The sequence below is a fragment of the Giraffa tippelskirchi genome, chromosome 2 (assembly GCF_054371585.1).
Source record: "Giraffa tippelskirchi isolate mGirTip1 chromosome 2, T2T-mGirTip1v1.2.pri, whole genome shotgun sequence".
Lineage (NCBI taxonomy): Eukaryota > Metazoa > Chordata > Mammalia > Artiodactyla > Giraffidae > Giraffa > Giraffa tippelskirchi.
The window spans coordinates 81,402,693-81,427,365 of NC_137276.1; the positions used below are offsets into that span (position 1 = coordinate 81,402,693).

The 24,673-nt window shown below is 40.2% G+C and overlaps 1 protein-coding gene and 1 non-coding gene across 2 annotated transcripts in view; both read right to left on the reverse strand.

Annotated features, from left to right (window-relative positions):
* RYR2 (ryanodine receptor 2) overlaps positions 1–24,673 on the reverse strand; it is an 849,571-nt gene that overhangs the window by 257,700 nt on the left and 567,198 nt on the right. Inside the window, exons 31-37 of the mRNA XM_081569302.1 lie at positions 23,727–24,079; positions 22,008–22,122; positions 19,563–19,723; positions 17,369–17,528; positions 16,761–16,847; positions 11,350–11,576; positions 8,480–9,284 (exon numbers count right to left, since the gene is read on the reverse strand). Coding sequence (XP_081425428.1) covers positions 8,480–9,284; positions 11,350–11,576; positions 16,761–16,847; positions 17,369–17,528; positions 19,563–19,723; positions 22,008–22,122; positions 23,727–24,079 — 1,908 coding nt within the window. The remainder of the gene's footprint in view (positions 1–8,479; positions 9,285–11,349; positions 11,577–16,760; positions 16,848–17,368; positions 17,529–19,562; positions 19,724–22,007; positions 22,123–23,726; positions 24,080–24,673) is intronic.
* TRNAG-ACC (transfer RNA glycine (anticodon ACC)) lies at positions 2,636–2,708 on the reverse strand. Its single transcript has one exon. It is a non-coding gene; the product is annotated as a tRNA-Gly (tRNA).

Genomic DNA, 24,673 nt, shown 5'->3' on the forward strand with positions numbered 1-24,673 from the left:
AAAGGCCTCCTCTCACCTTTCTCACAGCATTCCAGTTGAAATTTTCTTTCTTCTAGAAATCCATTCTTTTCCTTGCAAGCATTTAATGTGATTAATTATAAGATATTCTAACAGAAATACATAAATAAGTATATATTTCCCCACAGGGACAGTGATCTTCCTTGAGCTAGCACTCGGTGCTTGGATCAGAGGAAGATGTCAATCAATGCTGATTGAAGAAGGAAGAGAAGAAAAGGGAGTCAAGGATGTAAGCATCAAACTGATATTAATGGAAGCATCTGGAAGCATTAGGAACAAGTCCTTCGGACACCTGGATGAGCACAAAGGCAGGCAAGGTCTTTGTTTCCTTAGAAACATAGATAGGAAGTAAGATCTTGCCATTTGAGAACAGACACACCTACTGGTGAACAAGTATCCTAAGGTTGGAAGGGTGGAAGTGGGGTAGAAAGGGGTTTGAAAGCCTTGCGTTTCAGGCATTCCAACAGAATGCCAGTGAAACACTGACACAGAATGTCAGTGAATCTGCAGAAACAAGGAGAAAGACAAGGAGATTGCTAATGAACAAGAAGGAGAAGTGTAATAGAGAAAAACAAATCTGACTCCATATTGGATCCATTTCTTTAACCTTTACTCTCTATTGTTTTTGCTACAAGTTAATTGCAAAAGAGATGTTGCTTTCAGCAATGGTCCCCAACCATTTTGGTACCAGGGACCAGTTTTGTGGAAGACAATTTTTCCATGGATAGGGGTAGGGGTGGTGGTTTCGGGATGATTCAAGCGCTCATGTGAGAATCTAATGTCACCACTGATCCGGCAAGAGGCAAAGCTCAGGCAGTAATGCGAGTGAGTGATTCAGAGAAGCTGTAAATACAGATGAAGCTATGCTTGCTTGCTGGCCTCTCACCTCCGGCTGTGTGACCCAGTTTCTCACAGGGGGTTAGGGATACCAGGATAACAGTGTACATAATAGCCCATCTCCAGGGGCCCTGCCTCCCATACCTGAACATTAAGCTAAAATATCTTTGTTTATGCTCACAGGAAACATCCCGACCAGGCCCATCTGTGGATGGCTGCAGGAAAGAAGAAATTAACATATCCCCTGCCAAATACGGGGCTTCCCTGGTGGCTCATACAGTAAAGAATCTGTCTGCAATGCAGAAGATACAAGTTCTATCCCTGGGTCCGGAAGATCCCCTGGAGAAGGAAAAGGCAACCCATTCCAGTTTTTTTTGTCTGGAAAATCCCATGGACAGGGGAGCTTGTCGGGCTACAGTCCATGGGGTCACAAAGAGTCAGACATGACTGAGTGACTAAGACACCCACATGTCTCCAAAATGTGGCCAGAAACAGGAAATACTTGCTGTAACTTAACATCTTTTTTTACTTAACCTTCATATCTCTCCCTATTCATTCTAAAAAAGAAAATAACATCCCAACCTGGGCAAGATGGGTCTTTGGGACACAAGTGCACCATCTTCTCAGCCTACCAGCTTTCTGAATACAGTCACTATTCCTCATTCCAACACTTCAACTCGCAACTTACTGGAGTGTCATATAGGGAGAAGATGAGCTGGGGCTCTGTAACACTGGCAGGACAAAAACCCATCTCGCGTGCTCCTTTCAGACAGACACACACATGCACACACACACACAAATTTGCATATACACATTCAGAGAAACAGTGACATGCCACATCACATATGTGTACAACAGGCAGACCCGTACTTGACCAAGAAAATTTTGCCCTGATAAAAATTTGAAATGTATCTTTTACTAACTATGGTCAATTGACCTGATTAGAAAATTAATGGATTTCATTCCAAATGCTAGAAAATTAGATGGGCATGTTCCCAAGTTCAACAAGAAGCTGGTTAAGTTTATGAAGTGTAAGGTAGCATTTAACTGGAGGCTACCTGTAAGGTGTTTTTGGTCTTGCATAAATCCTTTTGTTCCTAAACAGCCCCTGAATACAAGTGCGAGAAGAGCTGGCAAGCTAGCTCTCGGGAATAATAGGAATTTATGTATCTCATAAGCAGCCATTTACCACTCTTTTCCCTTCTGATATGGAAAGTAACTTGTACAATCCCCTCCCTTGAAAATGACTCTAGCCTCCAGCTTTCTGAATAACTTGTAAGATTTTTTTATCCCTGTCTCTGCTAAAAAGGGCTATCTTGTAAGAGAGAATATATATATATGCCCACGATATGTTAAATAAACACCTTTATTCCACCAGAACTCTGGTCCCCGTGTCTTTCTTCATCTCTCTCTCTCTCTGTCTCCTTCAGGCTGCTTAGCCTCTTTTCTTCCTTCTTTTACTTTGTTATCAGTCGACTCTGTACCCCCAAGTTCCAGGCCATTAAAGGACCACAACAATTGGAGCACCAGAACAGGGGCTTGGAATACATGGCAAGTCGGGCAGAGTGACCCTGGAAAGCTTATTGAAGTGGTAAGTACTAAAGACATGGTATAATGGCGAGCCTATTCAGGCTGGTAAATATTAAAAGTGAAAGTGAAGTTGCTCAGTCGTGTCTGACTCTTTGCGACCCCAAGGACTGTAGCCTGCCAGGCTCCTCCGTCCATGGGATTCTCCAGGCAAGAATACTGGAGTGGGTTGCCATTTCCTTCTCCAGGAGATCTTCCTGACCCAGGGATTGAACCCAGGTCTCCTGCATGGTAGGCAGACGCTTTACCATCTGAGCCACCAGGGAAGTCCCGGTAAATATTAAGGACATAAATATAACGGCGAGCCTACTGAGGCTGGTAAATACTAAGGACGTAAATATAACATCCTTATATTGGGAAAGCCCAATCGCTTTTTTACTTTATCACTTATTTTTACTTTTTCACTTATCTAAAGCTCAGGGATTTTTAGTTTTGCACCAAGAAATAGAGGCTGGCCTTCAAACAGTGCTTAAATGTAACCCTTGGTTCCCTAAGGAAAGTGATATTGATTTAGAAATCTGGCAACAGGTCAAAAAGAATATTAAACGAGCCGCCAGGCAGGGAAAAAACATTCCTACAGATTTCTGGCCTTTATGGGCTTCTATTGAAACTATGATTCTGCCACTTCAAGGTAATCCTGGCCCTCCTGATATTCAACAACAGGCAGAACACTTACTACATAAATATAAACTAAATGATAAAACATTAAAAAAGGCCCAATTGGAACAACATAATATATTTACTAACTCTCCCTCGGTTGTTCCAAGTTCTCGCCGTCTGCCATCAGACACAAAGTTAAAAGCCTCTCCTTTGCTAGAACCTAATGATTTTAGCAATGACTCCAGCAATGGCACTCCACTCCAGTACTCTTGCCTGGAAAATCCCACGGACGGAGGAGCCTAGTAGGCTGCAGTCCATGGGGTCACTAAGAGTCGGACAAGACTGAGCGACTTCACTTTCACTTTTCACTTTCATGCATTGGAGAAGGAAATGGCAACCCACTCCAGTGTTCTTGCCTCGAGAATCCCAGGGACGGGGGAGCCTGATGGGCTCCCGTCTATGGGGTCGCACAGAGTCGGACACGACTGGAGTGACTTAGCAGCAGTAGCAGCCCCTAAGCAATCTCCTTCATAACAGAGGCTTTCTGAATGGCTGGCTTTTCAATCACATATCTCTGAAGCCGATGGTTTTTCTGCTTTTCCAGTTTTAAAAAATCCTGACGCTCAAGGGCACATAATACCTCAATATAAGGCTATTAACTTTTATCCCATGCAACAAATAAAGAAGACTATGGCTATGTACGGCCCATATTCTCGAGTACAGTGCCCTCCTTTGTTGCATGAACAAGTAAAAACAGTGGTCCTTAAGGCTTGGGAGCAAATTACTCCTCAAGGGGAGCCTACAGGTAGCTACACTAAAATATTGCAAGGACCTAATGAAACATATGCTAATTTTTTAGCTAGATTACAAACTGCTATTTCCTGTACTGTAATTGGAGAAGAAGCTCAAAGACAACTAGAGAAACTACTTGCTTATGAAAATGCAAATCAAAAATACCAAAAAGCCATAGCTCCTATTCGGGAGGCAGGGACTATTATAGATTATTTGAAGGCTTGTCGCAATCTAGGATCAGAAACTCAAAAGATGCAAATGCTAGCTGAAAGAATGGTTGCTGCCCTTAAAAAGGGAAATGAAAGCTGTTTTACATGTGGAGATAAAAGCCATTTAAAAAGGGGTTGCTCTAAGAAGGTAAATAATAACCCCCCCAAAATCTGCCCTCGCTACCATAGAGGAATGCATTGGGCCAAAGATTGTAAATCTAAATTTGACAATAAAGGGAAACCTATTCCGAAAAACTCCAAGCAGGGGACCCCCCAGGTCGCCTCCAACAATAACCAGGGACAAATTCCATCTTTTCCCTCAAACTCTCAAACAGTCCCCTCTCCAATACCTACCAGACTGTTTGAAGCCCTGCCCCCACAAACTTTCGGTCTTTTACTTGGCCGCTCTAGTTTGACTTCTAAAGGAATTACTGTTCACCCTGGAGTAACTGATTCAGATTATAAAGGAGAAATTCAAATTATGATGTCATCCCAGAGTTTATGGCAATTCAAAAAGGGAGACAAAATGGCTCAATTATTTCTTTTTCCTTACATTTCTATTAACTCCTCTAATGATGTATGGACAGGCGGATTCGGCAGTACAGATCAAAAACAATCCTTGTGGACTTCATTAATATCTGAATTTGCCTGACCGAATATAAATATCAAAATTAATGGTAAAAAATGTTCTGGTCTCCTCGACACTGGATCTAATATTACTATCCTTTCCAAACATTTATTGCCCAAATCTTGGTCTATACAAAAAATTTCTTGCCAAATTGCAGGAATTTCTCAAACTAAAGTACAGGAGGTTTATCAAAGTACTCAAATATACCCATGTGAGGGACCAGAAGGCCAACCTGCAGCATTAAAACCTTATGTGATAGATGCACCCCTTTATTTAATAGGGAGAAACTTACTTATGCAATGGCAGACTCAAATTTACATTCCACATTTTTCCTGGGGCCAATGCTGATTTAAAAAACAATGCATTTATTAAAATAACTTGGAAAAATGACGAGCCTATTTGGACAGAGCAGTGGCCCCTCACGAAAAAGAAATTACAGGCGGCTAAAAAACTTATAGATACACAACTAGAATTAAAACATATTTAAAAAATCTTGTTCCATATGTCAATGCTGCTGCTGCTGCTGCTAAGTTGCTTCAGTCGTGTCTGACTCTGTGCAACCCCATAGACGGCAGCCCACCAGGCTCCCCCGTCCCTGGGATTCTCCAGGCAAGAATACTGGAGTGTGTTGCCATTTCCGTCTCCAGTGCATGAAAGGGAAAAGTGAAAGTGAAGTCGCTCAGTCGTGTCCGACTCTAAGCGACCCCATGGACTGTAGCCTACCAGGCCCCTCCGTCCATGGGATTTTCCAGGCAAGAGTACTGGAGTGGGGTGCCATTGCCTTCTCCGCCATATGTCAATACTACATAGCTAAAGCCCTTAGGTGATATAAATTAGATTAGACCTTCCTTAGGTATTGCTAATTACCAATCTCCTTTAAAAGGAGATCATGATTTAAATAACTCTCGTTCACTTTCTCAAAAGGCAAGAGAGGAACTCTATTTAGTACAAAATAAATTACAACAACAATTTCTTACTCACATTGTTGTAGCCACGCGTTCTGGGAAACAAACTTACTCAGAAGGACAATGCAGGTGGTGGAGTGCAGTTTATTATACTGGTGGGCCCACGGCAGAGTCTTCTCTTAGCCAAGGATCCCGACCAGCATTTGTGAAAATCTTTGATACCCCATGTGTACGTGTCCGAACTCACCATTCCAAATTCCTTGAGACTTACATAAACTAGGAAGGGTAAATGCAATCACAGTAATCCCATCATTCGTGTGTTGTGTGTTCAAACAGTTAAACAAATGGCCAATAATCAATAAACCAGAGGTTATAATTGAAGGAGCACATCGCACACTAAAATGGCAAATAAAAATATTAAAAAAAGGGGAATACACAGGAACAGTACTGTCTTCCCTATCTAAAGCTGCTGCTGCTGCTAAGTCGCTTTAGTCGTGTCCGACTCTGTGCGACCCCACAGACGGCAGCCCATCAGGCTCCACCATCCCAGGGATTCTCCAGGCAAGAATACTGGAGTGGGTTGCCATTTCCTTCTCCAGTGCATGAAAAGGAAAAGTGAAAGTGAAGTCGCTCAGTCGTGTCCGACTCTTAGCGACCCCATGGACTGTAGCCTACCAGGCTTCTCCGTCCTTGGGATTTTCCAGGCAAGAGTACTGGAGTGGGGTGCCATTGCCTTCTCCGCTATCTAAAGCAGACGTTACTAGATGCCAACATAAGATATTTTCTAAACCTATAACTATCGTTAATACAGCTTTATTTGTTTTAAATTTTTTAAATTTACCACAGGGAGATATCTTAACTAGAGCAGAAAAACATTTCGAGGAATTGACAGACACTTCTCTTCCTCTGCCCATTTGGTACCAAGACGGGTTAACAAAACAATGGAAATCTGGGAAACTAATCTTACAGGGAAAGGGGTATTCTTGTATCTCCCCAGATGGATCCAACGAACTCACATGGCTAAACAACAAAAACTCCAGGAGGAAGAAATTCCAATATGGGCCATGGCTGCTCCAAAGATTTCCAGGAAGTGCCGCCCTCGGCGGTATCAACCTTATAACCTCCCCACTTGGGGACAAATAAAAACCCTTACTAATCGAGCTGAAAATTTGGTCTCTCAACAGGGAATGCCGCAGAATCCAGAAAACATTTTTCTAGCCATGCTTTGTTTGGTCGCCTGTGCTTCCCCCTCACCCGAGGCAAATTAATCATTCATACCTAACCCCCTTTTTACTACAGGTGGTAAAATGGACGGAGAGAAGATCAATTGTTTCTACTAATGACTCTATACAGATGCCTTCTCCCTAGAGCATTAAAGGGCCCTCACATCCTGAAGTAGTAGAAACAACTAACATTTCTCTAGGTTATAAAGTCCTTCCTTTGTGCATGGGACCAACCGAATTCCGGAATTCCGACAAACTTGGGCTTTCGCCCTGCCTCCCAAAAAAGACTTTTGGACTTTGCTTGAATTATAAACCATGGTTACACTACAAAAACCTTAGGGAGAGAATTAGGGAAAGAATTCATTATCATGACAAAGGACTTCTTGAGTGACTTGACAGAAAAATCTCCCCACCTCGCCTTCAAATCAATAAACAGATTGGGCCTAAACTATGAGACACCTGGAAACCTGTTGTGAGCACCGAAAAACTTGAAACTTAGAACGGACATTTTACAAGGACCAGCCATGGTTTTAATAACTACTCCTTTTGCTATAATCAATCCTATTTTTATACGCCTCTGCTTCCACTTCCTTTTGTTATAAGAAACTTACATGCTAATAAGACTTTACGTTCTGTAACTTGTATTAATTGCTAACTATATACTTGTTAAGAAATGACTCCCTTTTGATTGTGATTGGGATTCTACTCAATATTGTGTTACTCCTGTTCAATCTAATCATAGTACCTACAACTGGGTACAAATCAAAATTCATTTATGAAACATAATAATGCCTCGCTGTATGTACAAAAAGAACTCCTTGTTAAAACGTCTGCCTTCTTCCACTAATCTAGGGACTTTAGCTGAGCAACTAGCTGTTTAATTATCTGGGCTAGACCCACGAAGTTGATTTCAAAATATTATTCACAGCATCAGGTCTGAAACTGTAACTTTGGTGTTTGTCTTGGTGACTTTATTTGTTGTTTACCGTTGCCTTTCTATAAGATTGGTTTATACTAAACAAACTCAAACGGTCAGGACCTTTTTTACAAATATAATAAAATAGGGGGAATTGTAAGGTAGCATTTAACCGGAGGCTACCTGTATGCTGTTTTCGGTCTTGCATAAATCCTTTTGTTCCTTAACAGCCCCTGAATACAGGTGCGAGAAGAGCTGGCAAGCCAGCTCTCGGGAATAATAGGGATTTATGTATCTCATAAGCAGCCATTTACCACTCTTTTCCCTTCTGATATGGAAAGTAACTTGTACAATCCCCTCCCTTGAAAATGACTCTAGCCTCCAGCTTTCTGAATAACTTGTAAGATTTTTTATCCCTGTCTCTGCTAAAAAGGGCTATTTTGTAAGAGAGTATATATATGCCCATAATATATTAAATAAATGCCTTTGTTCCACCAGAACTCTGGTCCCCGTGTCTTTCTCCATCTCTCTCTCTCTCTCTCTCTCTCTCTCTGTCCCCTTCAGGCTGCTTAGCCTCTTTTCTTCCTTCTTTTACTTTCTTACCGGTCGACTCTGTACCCCCAAGTTCCGGTCCATTAAAGGACCTCCAACAATGAAGAACTTCAAAATTACCCAGGAACATAAATACACACACACACACAGAAAGAGACCAAGGTCAATGTTAATAGGTTGTGAATTCACTGCTATCTTTTTTTTCTGTTTACCTGCAATTTTACTGGCTCTGGCAGTTTCATTTGGAGCAGGCCCTCCTTGGGCCTCTTACCCCCTTTGTTTTCTTCCTCAGTGGTCCCTTCCAGCTTGGAGTCTTCCACGAAGGGCTCCTTCTCTGCCACCTCGCTCTCCTCCTCGGGGCTGGCGGCTTCCTTGAACACACTAGGCTCAATCAACTGCAAGACGTGTTTCAAGTCCTCGTTGTGGAAGACACCCATGATGAGCAGGGTATAGAACAGCTTGATGAGAGGGACGAAGAGGAATTCAGTGGTCCCCCCAACGGGGTCTCGGGCGTGAAGGCTGCCCTCTTTCACGGCTTCTGTCAGCATCTGTATGGTCTTGGCCTTCAGGATGTCCAGCGGGAACTCCGGGCTGTACTGGTAACCCTCAGTATTAATGCTGACAAAACTCGGGGAGGAAAACTGCATCCGCGGCCTGAGGGAGGTGCTGAGGCCGATGCCCGGGAGCCCATGTTTTTTGTTCTCATCTGGGAAGAGGGTGATGCTCTTCGTCTCCTCGGTCATGGGGACTATGAACTCATTGTTCATCATGAGCCTGGCGGTGGCGTAGGAGCTGAGGTGGATGTCAATCAGCAGGTCGTAGTAGCCAGCGCGCAGCAAGCCGGGCATGTACTTGTTCTCGATGGCGTAGAGCAGCTGCGGCTCATCCACGTGGCTGCACAAGGCGTGGGCCACCCGGTGGTTCCCGAGCGCGCAGACAGCCGAGTAGAGCCGGAGAGTGTGGTAATGGAATTTCAGCAGTTCCTCCTGCTCTGTCAGTTCCAGTATGTCCACAGATCTGGAGACGGGAGAAGTTAAGCATGGACATTGAAAACGATTCTCCATCAGAGGAGAAGCCTGCCTGTCTCCTAGGTTTCACAAGTTATAGAAACAGATACTTTAAATAAGCATGTATGTGTTTATTTAAACATCTACTTGTATTTTCTGCATCCCCTCCCTTTTTATGGCTTTTTTTTTTTTTGGTTGTTGTTGTTTTATTTTGTTTATTTATTTTTAGGCTGCACCATCCGGCATGCAGGATTTTAGCTCCCCTACCAGGGGTGGAACCTGTGGCCCCTTCACTGGCCCCCCATGAGGTGGCCCCTTCACTTCACTGGACCACCAAAGAAGTCCCTACAGTAATTTTTTTAAATTAGTTTTTTTTATGGCATGTTTGATGACAACACAGTTTTTTTAAATCAATTCTAGGTATTTAAAATTTTTTCTTCCAGATAGAATTTTATGTTGAAAATAGCGCTTGGAGCTTTCTTCATGCCCCGTCACCCCAAGATTCTGGGCATCACTTTTATTGATAGATATCTGGGTCTCAAGTTGAGCCTGGGGACTCCCCTCCTCTCAGAATTTAAGCACTCTTTGGAAAATCCAGAATCTCCTTTTCCAATTTGGCTAACCAGCTTCAAGAAGCCAGAAAACTCGGCCTTAGGCTGACTTGTCTCTAACTTTAGGATCAGCTATTAGCCTAATAATAGTCACCAATCAGTCAATTTCACCAGTCAGTAGGTGAAAGGGAGGGATAATTCTTCTGACATAATTACCTACTTATGTGTCCCTCACAAACCCAAACATATGCCAATGCCACCCTATTTCCACCAGGTGTGTGCTGCTCATGAAACAAACACTATTAGAGACATTTTCATTTAGGAAAGTTTCTATTGGGAATCTTGAGTTTACATCAGATCACTTTGCTCCTGCCATACATCATCACCTTTCAGCGCAATTTAACTTTTAACATATGGCCAGAATATGCCTAAAGTCAAGTCATTCCTTTTAGAAGAGAGTCTATTTTAAAAGCACATAATTTCTTTACAGGTACTAAGTTTTCAAAACTATTTAAATTACATAGATTGTTCATGGAAAACACTATAGCATTAAAGATAGAAATTTGATACATTCATAATCAAGGAACTACTCATTCTTCTCCAAAGGTGCCCTTGGTGAGACTGTAATACAATCTCATCAGGACAGGGCAGTTATACACTTTGCTTATTAGTATTCACCCAGCACCCAGCCCTGCACACACTAGATAATGAGCAATTATCTGTGATTCTTTATTATTAGGCTTTGTCACTATCTTTAGATGCCCTGTCATCCTGTCCATACTTATCCACTGTACGTGTCCTTTTCAGGTCAGAGGCATTCTGTCAAAAGCCACTGTGATGTTATACTGCTGACTTATTCCAGATCCCACATTCTGACTCATAGAGTAATTACCCACCCGTGTACCACCCAGGCTTCCAGGAAACCACACATCTGCTGGGCCCAGCTACTAGCACCTTGCTCTTGGAAAGGTATGATTGAGTATGTCTTCCCTCAAAGTGTAGTATAGGATTCCCATATCTTAGCTTGGCTCTTCAGTCTCCCAAGAAGACTGTTACCTCACCCCTCAGCTTAGCTGATGATTAAAATATATAAATCCATTCATTGTAGCAACACAGAGTATCTACAGTCTAGGTTCTTACTGAAATCACTTAGAAATGGTTTCTCTGATTCCTTACTATCTCACAATTCTGTGATACTCACTTACTCTGCTGCCTTAACTCAGATGGTGGCTGTACCTGTCTGAATTTTTACTTGCTGTTTTCTCATCAGCAAAACAAGAATGAGGAAAGAAATCACAGGCTATTAAATCACACCTTTAGCTGTAATGCAATCATTTTCTTTCAGTAAGCAAGCAGTTGAAATATAGATTGAAACTTGGAGTGTGCAGAATAATGTCTGCCTTGCCACATGATATTAGCATTTTATAAAGCCCATTTTGTTTCCCCAGCAGCACCCCTGAACCCCTGGGCCAGGGTCTAATTTGATAGGTCCCCATCAGACAGTAAAGGATGTTTGGGCCTGACCTGTTCTCCTCTGGGATATGAAGTGACATGAACTGCAGAGGCTCCACGCACTGCACCAGCCAGCCCTGGCGTTCACTTATTCGAGAGACATCTACCTTCAAGAACTGGTTGGGCATTCTGCTCCACAGGACGTGTGAGAGAAATTGCACATGCAGACGTGGGGGACACTGTGGCACAGGATTTTTGTGCTCACTCTTGAATAATCCCGCTGAGAGAGGCATCACATTCTAGGAAAAGAGAAAGCAGAAAAGAATGAATGGATAACACATTCCTTGGGGTCAAAAAAGTGATGACTACAGTTCTGTGCAGGAAAGAGATAATGAAAGATACACTGTGTGCTGAGCAGAGTCAATACAAAAACTAACAAATTGGGTTGAGGTGTTTCTGAAAGGACCAGCAGAGAAAATTTGAGGATCTTTTCTCCCCCATACTAAGTGACACACTGAGAATGCAAGAGCAAGCAAGTATAACCATGTATCTGTTCTACATCTTTACAAAGCTAGGTCCTCAGGACACCTGGCAAGGCTTTAGCTGCTTTCATCCAAAGGTACTGAAAGATTGGTCACATTCACTTAGCTTTCTTCCTCTCTCCTTGTCTGTCCTTTGTCACCCACCTCATTCATCCTTAAACTACTTACTACCTCACTCATCATCAAGTTTGCCAGGTTTGAGTAACCAGCAATATACCAGAGACAGCTCAACGGATAAACATGACTACTAAATAAGAAAAGAGAATTAACCAGGTATGAACCAACACAACTTCTTTCTCCACCTTCCTCCACCTCCAATACTTACCTTCAGCCATCCCAATTCCTGCAGTTTGGTTTCAGAGAAAGGAAAGTCTCTACTTTGCCAAAGCGCATTCATTCATTTTTGGCCATGATACCACCCTGCCTGCCTCTTCTGGACCAATAAAACAATGAATTCATCTTTCTATGTTACCTTTGGTCTCTCCCTCTCCTCTAGAACCTTCTCTACTGCATTATTTACACTTCCTCATCCTCAAGCTACTTTCCTCTTCTCTTCTGGTAATGGGGAAGAGAAATGAGTCACCTGTATCAGACACTAAGAATGTATCAGTGAACAAAACAAACTTCCTACCCTCATACAGCTTCTATTTTTGTATTAGAGCTATAAAACAAACAAAATAAGCAATTAAATAGTTTATTAGAAAAGAAGTCATGGAGAGGAAAAAAGAATGAGGATGAGAGAATCAGAATGCAGGGCAGCAATAATAAACAGAATTATCAGAATAGGTGTCACTAGAAGACATTGAAAGAAAAATCCAAAGAAGAACCATGTGGATATACAGAGAAAGAAACTTCTGTGCAAAGGAATCTGTGAATACAAAGGACCCAAGGAGAGAATCTGCCTGGCAAATCTGAGGAAGAGTTGAAGGACAGTGTGGCTGCAATGAAGTGAAAGAGGAGAGATTAGGAGAAAATGACGTCAGAGGGCAACAGGATGTCAGATGGTTTAGAACTTGTGAACCTTCATGAAACCTCTGAATTTTATTCAGGGAAACAGGGTTTTGAGCAGTGAAGTGACATGATCTGATTTTCATTTTAAAATAATGACAGTCACTCAGGTGGTTCTATGATAAACAGATGGGTGATGATGAATTAGAGGCTGTTGAAGAAATCCAGATGGGAAATGATGGTGATGGAAAACAATGTGGTGACCGGCAGGACTGATGGTGGTCAGCAGGTGGAGGATTTGCTGGGGGATAGACCTAGGATGCAGAATGCATAGGAGGGAAGCCAAGGATGACTCTGAGGTTTGGGGTCTGAGTTATTAAGTGACAGAACAGAAGGACTCAGGCAGGCAGGTCAGGAGGAGGGGGGTAGTGATGGTCAACAGTCCAGTTTTGGACATATCCACCCAGTATGTGATCTCTATAGCGAAAAATGGAAAATGTCAAATAAACCAATAATAGAGTCTGGGTTCTGAGAAACTACCACTTTTCTGTCAAATTTTAACTTTCTTTCAATTGTCCAAACTTGCTGCCTTTCCTTCATGTTCAAACTTGAATACTATGAATTGAATAATCTTAAACCGAATAACATAGCTTCTTCCATCATTTTATTGAAATTTTTTGAAAGGTCACTAAAGCCCTCCTACTTAACCAAAGTCACAGATTCCTTTGGTCCATATTATATTGACTTTTCTGTGGCAGCTGGAGTCTCATTTTACAAAAGCAGAAACTGAGTTCACATGGTTTAAGGAACATGTCCAAGGTCACTAAGCCAGCATGGTAAAGCTGTCTATTAATTTCACTGTGAGGTGTGCCCAGCATCTCAATGTGTACAGTTGCAAATTTCAACTAAATTCCTTTTCCCAGATTTCAACAGGCTCTTCTGCTTGTTGTTGTATTAGTATCCATTGTCTGGCCCAACTAAAATTATTTAAATTAATCCTTTGGGGATTAACATATACCCAATACTATATGTAAAATAGATAACTAACAATGATGTACTGCATAGCAAGGGAACTGTACCCAATATTTTGTGATAACCTATAAAGAAAGAGAATCTCAAAAAGAATATGTATATGTATAACTGAATCACTGTGCTATGCTATGCACTTGAAACTAACACAACATTGTAAATCAACTAGACTTTAATTAAAAAAATAGAAACATCTCCCCCTCCACAAAAAAATAAAAATAAAAAATTCTTCATTTCTCCTTGAGCACTGAATCCAGTTCATCAACAAACTTTATTAATCCAATTATTAACAAACTCAATTAATTTATCCCCTAAAACATCATCTCATGTATCATTCTCTCTCTATGATGACTTTCATGAATCTTATCATTCTTCTCCCACACGGACAGAATCAAATTGTGATATCTAATTATTACTGCCTGCTCTCATCTTCATGAGAGCAGATGATTTCCATATTACTACCAACATATTTTTCCAAAACAGGTTTGATTATACTCAGTCCCTTCTTTCAAATTTCCAGTGAATCGCCACTGTCTATGGAATAGATGTCAACTTCTTAGTGTGGCAGTTAAAGCTGTTTCAACTTGAATTTGGTCTATCTTCCATCCATATTAATCTCTGGCCACATCCCAGAAGCATCTTTTGATACAGTAACACTGAATTCCTTAACCTGCAGCATTTTTCATGCCTTCAAATTTTTACTCTTTTACCCTCTGTATAGAATGCCTTCGCCAAGCAAATGTACCTTAAGATCTGCTGTTCAGCTGTTAAAAATCAACCTAAATGTCACCTCTTTCAGCTGCACCTGATCCACACCATCCTAGTTAGCTATTTTCTCATTTATGTTTCCAGAGTACTCAAAACCTGCCACTCTTCTAGCACTTACCAGTATGTAGCACATTTCCAGCCTTTCAATCCCATTCACTAACTCAACTGTGAGTTCAATGATTACTGACTTGTATGCAATTTGGCATATTTGTTCTGTGTAAGCCTAGTTTTATTGAATAATTTATTTAGGATGACAAAAAAAAACCCTTTATAATTAATGATGTTACCCTAGTGACCTGAACAAGAATTTCAGAATTTTCAAACATGCTGACTTTTCTCTTAGAGAGTGATTTATATGATTAATATCAGTACTAATAAAGAAGTGAATTCTAGTTGCTTTAGGTGTAGAGTTAGGTTATTTATTTGACTTTTTTCTTGTTTCTTGAGGTAAGCCTGTATTGCTATGAATCTTCCCCTTAGCACTGCTTTTACAGTGTCCCATAGGTTTTGGGTTGTTGTGTTTTCATTTTCATTCGTTTCTATGCATATTTTGATTTCTTTTTTGATTTCTTCTATGATTTGTTGGTTATTCAGAAGCGTGTTGTTTAGCCTCTATATGTTGGAATTTTTAATAGTTTTTTTCCTGTAATTGACATCTAATCTTACTGCATTGTGGTCAGAAAAGATGATTGGAATGATTTCAATTTTTTTTAATTTCCCAAGGGTAGATCTATGGCCCAGGATGTGATCTATCCTGGAGAAGGTTCCATGTACACTTGAGAAAAAGGTGAAATTGATTGTTTTGGGGTGAAATGTCCTATAGATATCAATTAGGTCTAACTGGTCCATTGTGTCATTTAAAGTTTGTGTTTCCTTGTTAATTTTCTGTTTAGTTGATCTATCCATAGGTGTGAGAGTCAAAGAACTAATCTCAAAAATATATAAGCAATTCCTGCAGCTCAATTCCAGAAAAATAAATGACCCAATCAAAATATGGGCCAAAGAACTAAACAGACATTTCTCCAAAGAAGACATACAGATGGCTAACAAACACATGAAAAGATGCTCAACATCACTCATTATCAGAGACATGCAAATCAAATCCACAATGAGGTACCATCTCACGCCAGTCAGAATGGCTGCTATCCAAAAGTCTACAAGCAATAAATGCTGGAGAGGGTGTGGAGAAAAGGGAACCCTCTTACACTGTTGGTGGGAATGCAAACTAGTACAGCCACTATGGAGAACATTGTGGAGATTCCTTAAAAAATTGGGAATAGAACTGCCATATGACCCAGCAATCCCACTGCTGGGCATACACACCAAGGAAACCAGACTTGAAAGAGACGTGTACCCCAATGTTCATCGCAGCACTGTTTATAATAGCCAGGACATGGAAGAAACCTAGATGTCCATCAGCAGATGAATGGATAAGAAAGCTGTGGTACATATACACAATGGAATATTGCTGCTGCTGCTGCTAAGTCGCTTCAGTCGTGTCCGACTCTGTGCGACCCCATAGACGGCAGCCCACCGGGCTCCCCCATCCCTGGGATTCTCCAGGCAAGAACACTGGAGTGGGTTGCCATTTCCTTCTCCAATGCATACTCAGCCATTAAAAAGAATACATTTGAATCAGTTCTAATGGGGTGGATGAAACTGGAGCTTATTATACAGAGTGAAGTAAGCCAGAAAGAAAAACACCAATACAGTATATTAACACATATATATGGAATCTAGAAAGATGGTAACAATAATCCTATATGCGAGACAGCAAAAGAGACACAGATGTATAGAACAGTCTTTTAGACTCTGTGGGAGAAGGCGATGGTGGGATGATCTGAGAGAATAGCACTGAAACATGTATATTATCATATGTGAAACAGATCGCCAGTCCAGGTTCGATGCATGAGACAGGGTGCTCAGGGCTGGTGCACTGGGATGACCCTGAGGGATGGGATAGGGAGGCAGGTGGGAGGGGGTTCAGGATGGGGAACACATGTAAACTCATGACTGATTTATGTCAATGTATGGCAAAAACTACTACAATACTGTAAAGTAATTAGCCTCTAATTAAAATAAATAAATTTAAAAAAAAGAATAAACTGGAAGAAGTGAATTCACTTAAGGAGAAGTAAATGCTATTTCCTAATGGAAAATAACCCAAACATAGTAACAGGAATGGGTCTTTCTTACCTTTATTCTTCCCAACTCAAACTGAAAAACATTGGGACTTGTTGCTTGTGCGAAAACTGCAGGAAATAATTTTGTGCTTGGTTCCACCTTAAATAAGCAAATAAATTTCATAATATTAGTAAATGAAGAAACACAAAGAAAATACACTTTCTTCATAACACTTAAAGGACACTTTTACAGAAAAAGACTTTTCCTTCCTCTCATATGGATATTCTCTTTCAATAATTGGAGTATTTCCTTTCAGGACTGTGTGAACATTTTTGGAGAAATATACTGCTTACTCTGAAGGACTTGTGGCACGGTTATTATTCAAAGAGAAGCAAAAATACAGAGTCAAGTCATTTTCGTCTTCATGTCTTTCTAATTTATAATTTGCTTTTTATTTTTTTAATCTTTTTGGCCATACCACATGGCATGTGGGAACCTAGTTTCCCAACCAGAGATCAAACCTGTGCCCCTGTACTGGCAGCATGGAGTCTCAACCACTGGACCACCACGAAGACCCTGTAACTTCTAATTTACTTTTTGGTATTGCAAAATGTGGTTTCCTCTCTAACGAGGATAAAGGTTTCTTCTCTGGAAGCACAAGGTAATCCCTGACCACGCACCTGATAATAGGTGCTCAGTTCCTTGCCGTTGGCCGTGAAGGTGAGCAGCCCACTGGCGGCATCCACCACGCAGCCAATCTCCAGGCCGTTGTTGTTGCGTCCTTGCCCCGGGCTCAGGCTCTCACCCGCACACACCATATAGCAATTGCTGCGTTTGATGCTGAATTGCAAAAAGACATATTTATCTTCGTACAAGCAAAGACAGTGTGGAAAGCATGGATGTCTGGCAGACTAAACCTAAGTATGCTGTGCAAGCAACAAGCTCATGCTGAAATGGGACAGGTGCACAATGGGCCTGATTCTGTGATTCTGAGCAAAATTCCACTGACTTCAGTGGACATTCTGAGTCAGGTCTTCCAGTCTCTCAATTTCACACCTAATGAAGACAGGTCAACTGGTAGGAACCAAGGTTAAGAACTGACCTGCACCTTCCCTCCAAAAACTCAAACCAAACTGGACCTTTTTCTGAGGGTCAAAAAAGTTTAAGTATGTAATAATCATACAAATTGGTAATTTTCATTCTCATACTTTTTATTTTAAACCACTTGTTCTGAGATGAGAAGCATCCATTTCCAGACACTATAGAGTCCTAGCCCAATTCTATATGAGCCGTCAATGACTCAACAGATGTAAACTTTGGCTAAAATTAAGCCCCTTTCTGGATGATTCATGGGGATCTGCTATGAGAGATAGACTTAAGCTGGGATGTGCACCAGATCCGTGATATTAACAATAAATCCCACCTGAGTTTCAAGCTCCCAACATCTTTATCAGAGATGGTAGCAAACTTAAATTATTTGAGTTTTACTTTGTTTTCTTTCTCTGCCATTACACAGTGCATGTGTGAATGAGGCTAGAAAAAAGGCCAAATGCAGACAAGCAGTAAGAAAAGAGTAAACAGGCCAAGATAAAGTCAGTTTCAGAATAATCAAAAGTTGGCTGTATTTCTATGCCCTTTTTACATAAGTTTCAACAACCTTCCTTAGCCTGTATTTCCTACACCAAAATCATCAATCAGATAACAGGGGTCCCCAACAGCTGGGATCTAATGCCTGGTGATCTGAGGTGGATCTGATGCAATAATAATAGAAATAAAATGCACAGGTAAACATAATGTGTTTGAATCATTTCCAAACCATCCCCTACCCCTGGCCCATGGTAAAATTATCTTCCATGAAACTGGTTCTTAGTGTCAAAAAGGTCTGGGGACCGCTGATATTATGTTATCACATCCCTATTCTGAGTTATCTCCTTTCATTGTCCCCATCTATGAAAATCGATATATCCATCAGAATACTCCTGGAAAGAGGTAGTTCGGGCCCCCTTACTGATGTACAGTACTCTTCATTGGAGGATTTTTTGCTAATTCCACTGTCTCCAGTGCTAAGTTCAGTGCGGTTCAAGTGTTACAACCTGAAGGCAGGAGAGGGAGCTTCTGGTCACCAAAAATAATGACACAGGTAGAAAAGAAAAGTAATATTCTAGGGGAAGAGAGGCTCTTTCTATGAGAGCCATCACAGCAGATTAGAGAGGATGCATAGGCACAAAGGGCAGACGCAAATGGCCAAGTCTTCTCTTGTCTTATTCTGCAAGGAAGATAGCCTTCTTCACTATTTTGAAGGTTTGGTTTGAGTTTCGTTTGTTTTACAAATGAGAAAGGATGGCACAGAAAGTGTAACTGACTTACCCAAAGCCACACAGCAAGTCAATGGCAAAGCTGAGGAAAGAATCCACTGCTCCTCAGTTGGAGTTCAAATGTGTCCATCTGATCTAAACCACTAGCCCACACTGTCTTCACATATTTCTCCCCACCACCTAACCAGTTCCCAAGATACAGACCAGACTGCAGGCTAAATGCCTCACATTCACCTGTCTCTTAATGCCTGGAACGAATGATAAGTAATGGCAACCCAAGTCGTTAGTCATGTGCAATGTCACCTGAAGGAACATATGATTAGTATCCCCAAAGATGCAATGCTCTTACTTTATATGATTTTGCACTTGTAATATATTCAGATACCTTACTGGCTTGTTTGAATAACAAAAAGGATATTGACATTAACGGTTTGGTTATATTGTTCCTTTAAATAGAATATTATTTTAGGTATAAAAATCCAAGAGAAAACAATGCCTAGGTTTATCAGCATTTTTATTAGATATCATTTATGTAACAAAAAATGGACGAAAAACCAACCTTTCGTGCACCTTTCCTTTTTCATCTCCCAGAGTCACGGTCACTGTACGAACTCTGTCCAAGTCAAAGCCTGTATCATACTGATGGAAATCAGATGTGATCCAGCCCACCCAGACATTGGCAGGTTCTTGTCCAGGAAAGATTCTCACTGAGTAATAGTACTGTCAAGATAGCAACACCAAGTATTACCAAAGCAAAAAGAAACAAAACTTTGACTTGCAATGTCTTTAAGTTGCCTAAGAAGATATGTTTTTATTTAAAATCATTTGACCTATTTACAGCAACATCAATGCAACTAGATATCATCATACTAAGTGAAATAAGTCAGAAAGAAAAAGAAAAATACTTTATGACATCACTTATATGTGGAATCTAAAATATGACACAAATGAACCTATCCATGAAACAAAAACAGAAACTCAGACATAGAGAACAGACTGGTGCTTACCACGGGGGAAGGGGTTGGGAGAGGGATGGGCTGGGAGGCTGAGGTTAACAGACGGAAGCTTTTATACATAGACTGCATAAAAAACAAGGTCCTACTGTATAGCACAGGAAATTATATTTTCTTATAATAACCTATGATGGACAAGAATCTGAAAAATATAATATATATATGTATAACTGAATCACTTTGCTGTACATCTGAAATCAATACAACATTGTAAATCAACTACACTTCAACAAAAAATAAAATAATAGTATATTCAATTAGGCTATAACAACAGCAACAAAACTCAAAGCTTAAAGCAGCAAAAAAGAAATAACTCGGCCTAATTAAAATGATATAGGCACAAAGGACTGATGTGGCAAAATAAGAAAAGTCTTGAAACAGAGATCCCAAATTATTTCAGAAATAATGGGAAAAAGAGAAAAGACTGTCTTGAGCAAAGATGATCTGAACCTTTTTATTAAATATACTTTCAAGTATGAATGTATGGTGATGTATATGTATGTGTATATATGTGTGTGTGTGTGTGTGTGTGTGTGTATGTGTGTGTGTATATATATATGTGTGTGTATATATATATAATGTTTACATAATAAAATCATCAGTCCATTAGGCAGGTAAGCTTTGAATTCTTCAAGCTTACTCAAGAACACTAATCTATTCTAGAGTTTTCATACCTGTTTTAGACCTGTTTCATATTGTTTTATACCCTAAATATGCTTTGCTTTAGCTATCACTAACATAAGATGCTTAAAATCACCCCTTAAAATCACTTTGAAATAGTTCAGATCTAATATGTGAGAGTCAAGTTCAAACACATGGAACTTTACAAGGGACACAGCTATGTATTTTTTTTTCCATCTGGAGTTTTATGAGGAGTGTTTTAAAATTTTTAAATGGCAGACAGCACAACTTGATGTCTAACAATGTATGATAAATGGTCTTGTAGATAAATCACTGAGATGAAGAAAACTACACAAGGTGCTTGGAAAACTTAGGTGACAAATTAAAATGTTGCCAAGAAAGCGGATAGCAAAATCAGGACTGAGGGTGCCATTAGGGGCTATTTTTCCTAAAGTAGCCTGCATAATATAGGGCATCCAGTCCCATCATTTCAGGTAAATAGAAAGGGAAAGGTGGAAATGGTGGCAGATTGTATTTTCTTGGGCTCCAAAATCACTGCAGATGGGGACTGCAGCCATGAAATTAAAAGATGCTTGCTCCTTGGAAGGAAAGCTTTGACCAACTTAGACAGCATATTAAAAAGCAGAACATCACTTTGCCAACAAAGTTCCGTATAGTCAAAGTTATGGTTTTTCCAGTAGTCGTGTACAGATGTGAGAGCTGGACCATAAGTTCAATTATGATTGAACTTTGGTGGAGCATCAAAGAACTGATGCCTTTGAATTGTGATGTTGGAGAAGACTCTGAGAGTCCCATGGACTGCAAGGAGATCCAATCAGTCCATCCTAAAGGTAATCAACTTTGAATATTCATTGGAAGGAATGGTGGTGAAGCTGAAGCTCCAATACTTTGGCCACCAGATGTGAAGAGCCGACTCAGTGGAAAAGACCATGATGCTGGGAAAGATTGAAGGTAAAAGGAGAAGAGGGTGGATGAGATGGAGAGAAAGTAACCCCAACACAATGGACATGAGTCTGAGCAAACTCTGGGAGACAGTGAAGGATGGGGAAACCTGGTGTGCTGCAGTCCACGGGGTCACAAAGAGTCGGACACGACTTAGTGACTGAACAACAACAACAATCACCTCAGAAAACACATGTTTTTCAACTTTTTGGTCCCTAAAATATAAGTGAATAATTATTTTAAAAATACACTTGCAAAATAGTGGGCTACCCTGGTGGCTCAAATGGTAAAGAATCAGCCTACAATGCAGGGGACCAGAGTTTGATCTGAATCAAAGCTAACTGTTTGAAATGTAAAGCATGATCAATGGCAAACAGAAATAAATGATGAAAGCGGCAACCTCATACCGTGGACGTTTGCATCAAGTAATCGTAGTCATCCCTCTCATCTGCAAGGACATCTTCAGTGAGTCTTGCAGAATGGCTGGTGCTATAATCTGGCTTTGTTCTTCGAAGCAAAAACCTGAAATATATTAGATGATTAGGAATAAGCAACTTTAAAATGTTCTGCCTGTCTTAAACATGAACATATAATTAACTTAGTAGACTGGTTGTCAAACAGTATGATTAACCCCCAAGAGGGCATCTGACAATATCTGGAGATATTTTTGGTTGTAACAACTGGTGGAGTGTGCCCCTGGCATCCAGTGGTGGAGGCCAAGGATACTGCTAACCACCCATCAATGCACAAGGCAGACTCTTACAATAAATAATTATAGGAACCAGAGCACTGGCAATAATGCTGAGGTAGAGAAATTTGCATTTATTGTAAGAAAGGATGCTAAAAACAATTTGCCTTCTTCTCCATTAAAAATACTATTTAAAATAAAATACTAAAAATGCTATTTAGAATATAAAGATAGAATACTTAAACTAATGCTGTAAATGGAAACATTTTTTAAAAACTAACTCTTGGGAGAAAGTACTTACAAATCATATATCTGAAGATAGCTTAGTATCTAGAATATATAAAGAACTCCTACAAATCAGTAACAAAAAAGCAAAATCACCCAGTCAAAGAAAAAAAAATGTGCAAGAAGTTGAATAGACATTTCCCTAAACATGATATACAAATGACCAATAAGCATATAAAAAGATGTTCAACATCACTAATCATCAGGGACATGGAAATGAAATCTACAATGAGATATCACTTTACACCATTTAGGATGGCTACTAGCAAAAAAAAAAACAGAAAGTAACAATGGTGGACAAGGATATGGAGAAATTGAGACCCTTGTGCAGTGGTGACAGAATTGTAAAATGGTACAACTACTATAGAGTACAATAATTTTTTTCCTCAAGAATTTAAATACAGAACCACTAGGCATCCTACTTTTGAGTATATATCCAAAGGAACTGAAAGTAGGGTCATGAAAAGCTATTTGCACATCCATGTTCATAACAGCATGAATCACTCTAAATGGCCATCAGTGGATGAATGGATAAACAAAATGTGGTGTATATACACACACTGGAATATTGTTCAGCCTTAAAAAGGAAGTGAATTCTGACATATGCTGCAACACACATGACCCTTGAAGACAATATGCTACATAAGTCAGTCACAAAAAGACAAATACTGTATGACTTTGTTTATATGAGGTATCTAAAGCAGTCAAAATCATAGAAACAAAAAGTGGAGATGAGCAGGGGTTGGCATAGGTTGGAAAGGGAACGCTGTTACATGGGTGTAGAGTTTCAGTTTTGCAAACTAAAAATGTTCCAGAGATCTATTTCACAACAATGTGAATACATTTAGCACTACTGAATTGTACACTTAAAAATGGTTATGATGGCAAATTTTAGTTTTGCCACAATAAAAAAAAAATTATAGGAAAAGTAACTCTTGAGATAGATTGTTAGTGCTAACAAATCAGATGGCAAATAGTCTGCTTCACTCTTCTGTAGGATCCTTGGTATATAAAGAAGGAAGAAGAGGTAGAACAAATTGACTTTGGACATCCCTTCCTCTCCTGTGACCCCACAAAATAACTACATATTTAAAATCATTTACAAAATTGAAATTACAAAAAATTTAAAAATCATTTTGCATATATCAATGACCTCTGTTTCAGACGAGAAGGTTTTTCCTGAGCATAATCTTTGTGGTTATTAAACTCTGGTTTTGTAGCTTCTTTGTCTTTGTCTCCTCGATCTGGTACCAGATGGCCGTGAGCTGTCTTCATGAGAACCTCAAAGTCCGAATCCACATCATAATCCTCCAGATCATTCTTGGGCCCAAAGAGGCCGGTACCAGGGATCCCTCCAGCTGCAGTCTTGGAGAAGACCTCTGCACACTCGATGGGCATGCTCAGACGATAAAACATGATATCCATGCTGCTGTTCTGAGAGCCAAAGGACTTCTGAGTGACCTTTAAACATGGGGAACTGTCTATGGTCCCATCTATTCTGGTCACCTAGCAAATGAAGAAGCAATTATTCAGATGCACAGCACTGTTGACTTCCTGATTCCAAAACCCCTTTAAAGGTGCATCACACCTTTAAAACCCCAGAGATGGCCCATTCGTGGCATAATTTTATCAATGAGATCATTAAACATAGGGATGGCTGTGTAAGGATATTCTCACAGTTCTGCTTCTAACTCAGAAGACAATCTGGGAAATTCATGTTACAACTGTATATACTCAGATTGAGCCTGCCATTGCCAATATATATATATTAAAAAAAGAATTACATACAGTTGACCCTTGAACAATGAAGGTTTGAACTGCTTGGATCCACTAAGATGTTGATATTTTCAAGGGGAAACACTATCATGGGCACTACATAATCCATAGTTGGTTGAATCCTCAGAAGCAGAGGGCCAACTATAAATTATATGCAAATTAACCACAAAGTTGTTCCAGGGTCAACCATAGTTAATCAATCTAATCAGCCTCTCACACAGTACCTAAAATCAGAGGGTAATTCTATCCTTAGATTCCCCTATAATTGAACACATTAGAACCATCATTTTAAGTAAATGACAGTAATTGTCCAAGTAGGAACTC